The following is a 10,009-nucleotide window of genomic DNA, read 5'->3' on the forward strand; positions in this document are numbered from 1 at the left end:
TCAACTCTTCTTCACATACAAACACGTTGTTCCGTGTCAAACATTTATACAAATTTATCGGCATGTGGCATTTTCTTGATGAAAATGATGTATAGACTGAATGCCCTGAATATTTTCTTCATTTGATTAACGATAGGTAAAAGACTAATTTTATGGCCTGTCAAGATGTTATACGCCATAAATAAAGAGAACAAGAAAAGGAAAGAAAAAAAAAATCGAGTTTGTTCAATTTGTTCCTGCATCTTTTGAGTTTTTGGTAGTTGATTATCGATCATGACTACTATAATAGTTTCTGTTACACAATAAACTCTTCCTAGTATAAAAATGAAACTGAATATTATAAAGATAAGTACATAACTGGATTCATGAATCCAGCATAGCATGCATGTGAATAATAAATTAAAAAAATATTAAAAAAGAAGAAAAAAAAAAAGGGGTGAGTGCCCGACATTCTGAATGCCGATGAATGGAGGAGCCTCGAGTGGGACCTTCATGAATTCCTCTTTTGCTGTCTACTTAATTAATCACGTTACACCAAAGTCAAAGAGTCCCCTTCGTTACTGAATCTTAACGCCTCATGCAAAAAGTTCACATTGTATTTTGGTTCTAGTTTATGATTCTCCTACCATAGAAATGGTTTCGACTTATATCCAAAATTTTAATCTTGTATACACTTATTCTCATGAAACCCCGTTACAGCATTCATTCATAGCCACTAGCTACCCAACAACAAATTAAACTACCTCCCTAATGGAAGTTGCTGTGAATCTAAAGCCTGACTCTATTATTTATGAAAACAGTCATTATATAGAATGACCGTAACAGAATTACAATTAAATAAAACAAATTCTAACAAATCAATCTTATCAGTAAAATTAACAAACAAACTATTTGTTATCAGATTAACAATATCAAAACAGATGAATCTTATCCTAATACTTCACCTCAAGTTGGAGCATGGAGGGAGGAAATGCCCAACTTGGACAATAAAAATTGAAACTGCTTTCTACCGAGAGCTTTAGTTAGAATATCTGCAAGTTGGGAATCAGTCCGAATGTGTTGTGTGGAAATAGTTTTGGACAACACATGTTTTCGAACAAAATGAAAGTCGAGTTCAATGTGTTTTGTTCTTTCATGAAAAACTGGATTAGAAGCAATATGAATAGCAGATTGACTATCACAATATAGTGTCATTGGCATGGAATGAGAGACACCAAGATCTTGCAGAAAAGCTTTGATCCATAGTAGTTTAGAAGTGGCAGTTGCCATGGAACGATATTCGGCTTCAGCAGAGGAACGAGAAATGGTGCGTTGCTTCTTAGATTTCCATGAAATAGGGGATTGACCGAGTGTGATAAAGTAGCCAGTGATGGATCGTCGAGTAATAGGACAACTTGCCCAATCAGAATCGCAATATGCACGAAGATGAAGATGACAAGTGGAACGGATAAGTAGTCATTGACTTGGATTACCCTTGATATAACGCAGGACTCGCAACACTGCATCATAATGTTCTTGGAGCGGATGTTGAAGAAATTGAGAAAGTGTATGTACAACATAACTCAACTCAGGTCGAGTAATGGTAAGATAAAGAAGGCGACCTACAAGACGTCGATAACGTGTGGGATCATCGTAAGCTGGACCATCTGCAAGGGCCAATTTATGATTCTGATCCATGGGAAAATCAGAGGTTTACACCCAAGTAATCCGCATTCATGCAAGATATCCATAGCAAATTTGCGTTGACTCAAAAATATACTAGAGGAGCTACGAGAAAATTCAATACTGAGAAAATATTTAAGTTTGCCAAGATCCTTGATTTTGAAACAAGAGCTAAGATGAATCTTAACTTGATCACAAGCAGATTTGTTGTTTCCGGCCAAAAGGATATCATCAACATATATAAGAACCGCAACGAAATCCTGATCTCTTGTGAAGGTGAACAACGTGTAATCAGCTTTGGATTGTTGAAATCCGAAATTAAGAAGAGAGTTACGAAGTTTAGCAAACCAATTTCGCAGTGCCTGCTTGAGACCGTAAAGGGAACGTTGTAATTTGCATGCAGAGCCAGGAGAACCAATAGAAAAACCAGGAGGAAAACGCATATACACTTCTTCTTCAAGATCTCTGTGGAGAAAAGCATTATGAACATCCCATCCTTTTGCAACAGCTACAGAAAGAAAAGTGCGTACACTCACCATTTTTGCAACAGGAGCAAAGGTTTCATTATAATCTTCTCCTTCAATTTGGTTATTACCTGCAATAACTAATCTAGCTTTGTATCTTTCTATAGAGCCGTCAGAATGATACTTGATTCAAAAAATCCACTTACAAGAAATTGCTTTCTTTCCTGGAGGGAGAGAAGTGACAACCCAAGTGTGGTTATTCTCAAGAGCCTGAATTTCAAGTTTCATAGCTTGTTGCCAAAGTGGATCCTTCATGGCTTCTTTAAACGAACGTGGCTCAATGGTGTTACTAACAACCGCTAAGAATTTTTGGTGTTGTGAGGAAAAATTATGATTAGTAACAAAGTGCTCAATAGGATAAAGAATACCTGAGGGAATGCTAGATAGAGTGGTAGTAGAAGAGGGTGTAGTAGCATTGCGACAATAATAGTCTTTAAGATGTGCCAGTGGTCGATGAGATCTACTTGTACGTCGAAGAGGCATGGAAGATGGAGATGAAGTATCAACAGAACTCCCCCTTTCAACAGACTCTGGATCAGGTAAAGGTGCAACATCTGAAGAGGAAGTACGAGTATCATGTGGTTCATACAAAATCATAGATGTGGAAGTAGGATGTATGGGAGCTGGAGGAATGTCCGTGGTAGGTGATGCAAATGGAAATTCATCCTCAAAAAATTTAACATCACGAGAGACAAAAATCTCCTTTGTATCTAAATTAAACACCTTCCAACCCTTTTTGTTAGATGGGTAGCCTACAAAAACACATTTTTGCGAGCGTGCAACAAACTTATCAAACGGTTTAGGCAAAATTGTAGCATAACACAAACAACCAAGGACCCTAATATGGTCATAACTGGGTGGAGTATCATGAAGTACTTCATAGGGACATTTTCCATTGAGCAATTTAGTGGGAGTTCGGTTAATCAAATGAGCAGCTGAGAGAATACATTCACCCCACAAGTCAATAGGAAGATGTCCATCAAATCGCAAGGCACGAGCCACATTAAGAATATGACGATGACGTCGTTCGACTCTACCATTCTGTTGTGGCGTATATGTACATGATAATTGTTGAATAATGCCACGGTTTTCAAAGAAAGAACGCAGATGGGTAGAAACAAATTCAGTCCCATTATCAGTTTGAACCCTTTTAACCATGGAATTAAATTGAGTTTGCATCATTGTAATAAATTTTATTAACGTAGAACATGCCTCATGCTTGTCACGTAAAAGATAAACCCATACATGACGACTGAAATCATCCAAAAATAGTTAGAAAGTAATGAGCACCAGATGCAGAAACAGTTCTATATGGTCCCCATAAATCACAATGGATTAAATCAAAGAAGTGCAAACTATGCGTTTTATTGATAGGGAATGAATAGCGTGTTTGTTTGGCTCTACAACACACATCGCAGGAAACTATTTTATTTGAACCAGAAACAAATGGCAGCAAATCCAAATAATGTTGAGAAGGATGTCCCAAGCATCGATGCCACAAATTGAAAGAAGAGGAACCATGAGTCACATTTACAGAAATTGATTGGCAAAGTACATACACCCCTTCATGCTCAACACCCTGTCCAATCGTCCTCCTCGTCTGTTGGTCCTGTAAAAAACAATTAGAATTATTAAATACATCCATGCAGTCATTGGAGTGTAGCATTTGAGAGATAGAAATCAGGTTGCACGTAAGAGACGACACGTAAAGAACATTGGTAAGTAGCAACAAAGATGTAAGTCTAACATCCCCGCATTGAATTGCAAGAGTACGATCACCATTGGGTAAGCCTATTGAACAAGGAGGGATGGTGCGTATGTTAGAGAGAAGAGAGACAGTCCCAGTCATATGTTGGGAAGCCCCACTGTCAAGAAGCCAAGAGTGTTTGGAAGATACTGTACCACATAATTTTTCAGTGGGCGTTTTGGAGGAAACAGCGATTGACATCAACCGTTGAAGCATTTCAGGAGTAAAATCAATAATTGATAAAGGTTTGGAGGGGCCACTATCATCGGAAGATGCACCAGATTGAGTGGCATGAGCAGAAGCGGAAGCAGAGCGTCCTGTCGAAGTGCGACCACATCCACGGCCGCGACCAACAGGAGGGCGATCGGGGTAGCCATGGAGTTTGTAACAACGAGAAACATCATGATTAAGACGTCTACAATGAGTACAGGTAATGTGTAGCTTAGATGTATTTGTGGGTATATTAGTGGTGGCGGCACAACCTAACGCGTCTACAGGGTTCTCGGAAGAATGAACAATAGCTTTATGTGATTCCTCTTGAGTAACCATAGCAAAAATGCGATTAACTGTAGGAAGTGGATGTGTTGTAGAAGACATAACGAAAAAATAATTTTAGGATCGTCAAGCTCTTGATACCATAATAGAAGTTGCTGTGAATCTGCAGCTTGACTTTATTATTTATGAAAACAGTCATTATATAGAATGATCGTAACAGAATTACAATCAAATAAAACAAATTCTAACAAATCAATCTTATCAGTAAAATTAACTAACAAACTATTTATTATCAGATTAACAATATCAAAACAGCAAATGAATCTTATCCTAATACTCCCACATTGCAAAACCTCCCCTTCCAACGGATAAACTAAACAAGAATAAAGTACGACATATTTAGTCTTGATAAATAATTTTGAAACACCAATTTGCTAGGCGTGTGTACAAACAGTGATAAACAATGTTGGATTCAAACATGAACAACATTCCATAATTGTGTCTTGCACGGGTTGCACATTGGTTACAATATTGCATACGCATGCAGTGATGTTGGGGACGTACGTACGAAATGATCTGTTGGCGTAAGCAGTGAAGGAAAGCAACAGAACATATATATATACGTAAAAGATAAATTTTTATGCACAAAAGATAATTGGATTATTAATTATATATCGAAGATTACATAGTGGGATAATAAAAAAGAATAAACATTTAATATTGAGCGATCGTGGTGGGAATATATAAATGTACAATGAGGGTGGGGTAAAAATCTAGAGAGGGAGAAGGGAAGTGGTCCTAATAATGGGTGTGTTTGTACAATTGTACTTAATATTTGTCTTCCCTTTAATTTGATTGATTTGTATGCAAGGGTGTTATAGGGTAGGGTGAAGTGAAGTGAAGTAATTTGGAAGCAAAGAGTGGGGTTGGACTCTGATGGGTAGGCCTTTGGGGAAATCGACAAAAGGGTATGCAAAAGGTTGATCGGTATCAGCCAATTCCCAATGGTAGTTAAGGATGAGATGGTGGATGAAAACTGCCATTTCAAGCTTTGCTAACTCTGATCCTGCACATAGTCGTGGTCCTCCCCCGAACGGAAGAAAGTTATTGTTCGTTGTGCTCTTGCTGGGGCAACTTCCACGACTACCATTGTTCTGCACCACAACCATTTATTTCATTAATGCAACTGTCTATTTCCAATCATATAATGCAATATATAATATATAATATGCTTCTCTACAAAATATATCATGATAAATAATTTTAGATGGATGATTAATTTGTGGTGATGTTACTTGTCACCATCATATTGTTATCCTCATCCCCACTTGGCTATGTACATGTTCTATACCAATTTTACTTTTAAAACTTTTAATAAATAAATAGATGTGGGAGAAGAGAGGACCAGGTTTGAGAAAAAGAAAAGCACATATGCACGTGCACGTGTGAGGCCCACTTCCACATGGGCTTTAATGATCTGGAACCTCAGGACCTGCCCACACGTTCACAAAAGAGCCATGCTCATCATCATCGCATCCACTGGGTCCCACATCCGTACTGTTCACAACATCCCCTTCTCTGATCATGACACTTCATCATCTCAACTAACCACATCTCTTCTTATTCTTAATGCTAACGTCCATAACAATACACTAATTCCTTTTCACTAATAATAGAGATATAAGATAAAGTTTAAGAAATTTAATTATCTATTAATTGTGTTCAACTTTTTAAGTTAACACACCCTCTACTTATTTGTAGATGCTTCACACTACCCTCAACCAAGAAGGTGCTCATTCTCCACTGTTATAGATGCATGGGAAGGACCCACTTGATCCTCCTTTGTGCATGTAGGCCACAACCTTTGATTATTCGCCATTCCGGACAATCATTTCTTACCCATTAACCATCACGAAATCGAGATAAAAATAACTTTCACGGTGCCATTTAATGCGTACCCCAAAAACTAGCATATCTACATCTATATCTAGCATGTCCTACGTTTTTCTTTAAAAAAAAAAAAGTTAATAATTGAAAAGAAATGTAAACACCAATCATTCCTTGAACAACGACTATAGTTAAGGGGATACGTTAATTAATTAATTAATTAGTTAATCAATCATCTGAATCTTAACCTTTGGCTGAATACTTTAGTTAGGGGGGCTAGCATTAGCATAGGTTAGAACTTTAGAAGCATGTGCGCGCTTTGGTGATGAATAAGGCTACGTTTGGGACATGCTTAGGAGGAAGAGTCAACTACTATGATCAAGGGATGACAACATGTCGAACCGTACGAGGTGTGTACGTTATGTTGGGTCTGAATCAGAAGCGAACGTAAAAACCTGCTTGTGTTTGTGCTGAGGAAAGGAAGATATAAGTGACGAAGCTAAGTGAGCTAGGACTAGGAACTATTATGGAGTGACATTTTGGGCAAAATCCGAACCCCGAAATTGAACTAAATTTTGTTGACACCACACCTTGAAGGAAAGGAAGCCAGTGCATGTGGGGATCCACCACCACAAGGACCAATTCAAGTGCTTGGGGACCTCTGCTTATTATTCTTTTTCCCTTTTCCTAATATATTTTATATTAAGAAATAAAATAAAAAAAAGAAGGATGCACAATAATTATACAACGCGTGCTGTCTATAGTTATAAGTAGAACTGACCTGCCATCTCCATGGATTGAAGTGTTGAGGCTGGTCAAAAAGTGAAGGATCCAGATGCACGGCTGCAATCACCGGAAGGACTTTCCACCCACATGGAATGTCATAACCTTTCAACACATAAACAACATTTTCAATTCCATTTCCCTTTACTATAACACCTAATCTATGCTTTTCTTCTTCTTTTTCCTCAAAAGATTTTTTCATACTAATCCTACATGTACCTTTGTAGTTAACATCTTTCACAGCTTTCCTGTGCAGAAACCTCACAACATTTCCCAACCTTAGCGTCTCGTTCACAACCTTCACAAAAGGACCAAATAATTCACACTTACAATACTTTATAATATATTACTTACACACATAATCATAAATGTTATACTTTTCTTATTCCTTATGATCTTGTGTTATCAAATTTGACCCATAATGCTGTTCTGTTGTGAACAACACTTTAAAGGGCATCGCATCATCATCATCATGTATATAATATTACTAACTGCTAACTTATTCGTCAAATAATAATTAGTATACTGAAGGGACAGGTAGACCGCCATAATTCATCTACTTATCACGTCACTTACACAATGAGTAAATTCCATTCTTTTGTAGTCTTCCCAAGTCAGTTCAACTTCCCCTGCTTGCTTCTTGGCTCTGGCAATTTCTCTGTGTTCTTCCTATTATTTTTTCACAAAATAAGAAAACTAAGTATCACCAGTAAAAATTCGAATGACAAAAAGGTGAGAAAAATGTTAGAACGTGTTCAGATAAAAGTTCAGAAAAACTTCTTAGAGTTTCTAAATTAAAAAAAAAAAAAACCTTTTTGTAATAAAAAACTCTTAAAAGTACTTATAATTTATATCAAAACATGCTCTTAATAAATAAGATTACACGTAGCATCATGGTTGTATTGTATTTGCTTACCCTTAACTGTTGTATAGCTTGAGGACAACCAGGCAAGAAATAAATAGCTAGAGCTATGGCCACCGACGAAGTTTCATGGCCAGCGAAGAGCAAACTGAGAATCAAGTCAAGAATTTGCTCTGTGGAAAGGTTTGAATGCTTCAAAACCCAGTTTAGAAGATCATCTTCCTCCAAATTTTCATTCCCCTCTTGAATTCTCTTAACTCTGTCTTCCATTTTCCCCTCTATAAACTTCAGTATGGTGGACCGAGACTGTAAAACATGGGAAAAAACATAAAAGAGTTTAGTTTTTTAAAATATTAAAATTAATAATTTACTACCGTTATTATGTTACCTTCAATGCCTTTCGATATGCAGTTCCAGGAAAATTCAATGGCGCGGATACCACCCCTTTCATGAAAGTGACGTACTCTTTCTTCAGTTGCTCTGTCTCAATATCCCCAGGATCCATGCTCATGATATGCCTAGCCATCAAATTGAAGGTGAACTGCGATTCACACAAGCCAATTGAAAGTGACATATGTGTGGAATTTCAGTTACAAGAGTTTATTAAAAACATGAAATAAAAGGGTACCTTCTTAGCTTCATCTTGGGCTGAGAAAGTGGAATTTTGGTTCCAAGAGTTGAGAACAAGGAGGGTGTGCTTCTCCACCTCTTTCAAGAGGTGTGTTCTGAGCCTGGCGTGGCTTAGAAAGTTGAGTGATATAACCCGCATGTCTCTGTGCATGTCACCCACTAAGACCAACATGGACCATTTCCCTAGTATTCCACCAATGCTTCTGGGATAGCTGCACTCGAACAATTTCCCTTCGTTCTGTAGAATGAACCTGTTCAGTCCTGCATCTGCTGACACTATTGCTGGCTCCCCAAACAGTTTCGACTTGTAAATTGTACCATACCTGCAAACATTCCACATGTTAGTCGAAGTCCCCCTCTAGATTTTGTTCAACTTAAGATCTCATGCAAACTTGTCCTAGAGATCTCCAACACCCTTTACACCAAGAGCAAAATATCTCATAGTAAAGTTTGCAAAACTAAACCTAAGAATGTGAAGTTTGTAGAATTGAAGCACATAGTTTGCAGAACTGAACATTTGAGTGTAAAGTCTGTAGAAGTGGAGATTTAAGTTGAAGTTTGCAGAAGTAGACATGTGTTATATGGGGTTTAGATTAATGGATATGGTGGTGGTTGTTTACCTTGCTATGTGTTGCTCCATGAATTCCCCTATTGTGGTGGCAGAATAAGGGCTCAAATAGGCAATGGTTTCCCCAAGAAAAGGCCAGCCCATGTTACCAGGGGGAAGGTTGAGCCTGGGCTTGGCTTGCTTTCTTTTGATGAGAATGAAGATGAAGAGTGGGAGAAGAGCAAGGATGGATGAAAGAGAATAGAAAGTTAGGAGTGAGTCAGACATGGAGCTAGCCTGTCTGATCTCTCTATCTCTCTCTCCCCTGTGTGTGAGTTTTAAGCCAAAAAAAAATGTCACTTGTGTTATGTGAGAAAAGAAAACTAGAAAAGGTTTTAAATCTGGTGAAAAGGAGTATCCATTTTATGGCTTAATAAAAAGAGCAAAGCAGGTGGTTTCAATGAAAGCGTGAAGCCAATAGGGTGCTTTTATAAGCTTCTCTTCTTTCTGACTTTAACCGAAAACAGCGGAAAGTAGCAACCAGCAAATTGGCTTTACACTTTGTAAAACAGTGACCTTTACGAATTTAATTTTGTTTATGCTTTAATTATATTTCATTAACTCATCATTCTTCTTCTTTTCTTTAAAAAATCTATGTGCTACCTTTCTTCTCTGCCATTATACTTTAGGCTAAACCAACCCTACTAACTACTAACTACTAAGCACTCTTTCTTTTCTCTTGTTTTTTCCTTATTCTGATTTTCGGAGAGCTTCCAGGCATGCAGGGATTAATCAATACTTTGTCTTTTCCTTCTGCTTCCTTGTTACTTCATCTTTCATTTTCTTTTTAGAGACAAATAATCAATGCATTT

The 10,009-nt window shown here is 37.5% G+C and overlaps 2 protein-coding genes across 2 annotated transcripts; both read right to left on the reverse strand.

Annotated features, from left to right (window-relative positions):
* Positions 1 to 3,521: 3,521 nt before the first annotated feature.
* LOC145953024 (uncharacterized) lies at positions 3,522 to 4,530 on the reverse strand. The gene is made up of 2 exons (XM_083066372.1): positions 4,089 to 4,530; positions 3,522 to 3,795 (listed from the first exon to the last, which is right to left on the reverse strand). Exons 1-2 carry the CDS (start codon positions 4,528 to 4,530, stop codon positions 3,758 to 3,760), a joined length of 480 nt encoding a protein of 159 aa, XP_082922498.1. The 3' UTR covers positions 3,522 to 3,757.
* A 533-nt stretch (positions 4,531 to 5,063) lies between these two features.
* Positions 5,064 to 9,795, reverse strand: DWF4 (Cytochrome P450 superfamily protein). The gene is made up of 8 exons (XM_020362748.3): positions 9,211 to 9,795; positions 8,589 to 8,913; positions 8,349 to 8,501; positions 8,015 to 8,266; positions 7,675 to 7,767; positions 7,318 to 7,396; positions 7,097 to 7,203; positions 5,064 to 5,582 (listed from the first exon to the last, which is right to left on the reverse strand). The coding sequence occupies exons 1-8, from the start codon at positions 9,423 to 9,425 to the stop codon at positions 5,304 to 5,306; spliced, it is 1,503 nt and encodes a 500-aa protein (XP_020218337.1). The 5' UTR covers positions 9,426 to 9,795; the 3' UTR covers positions 5,064 to 5,303.
* Positions 9,796 to 10,009: the final 214 nt, after the last annotated feature.

This window comes from Cajanus cajan, chromosome 11 (genome assembly GCF_000230855.2).
Source record: "Cajanus cajan strain Asha chromosome 11, NIPB_CcT2T_4, whole genome shotgun sequence".
NCBI classification, from domain to species: domain Eukaryota; kingdom Viridiplantae; phylum Streptophyta; class Magnoliopsida; order Fabales; family Fabaceae; genus Cajanus; species Cajanus cajan.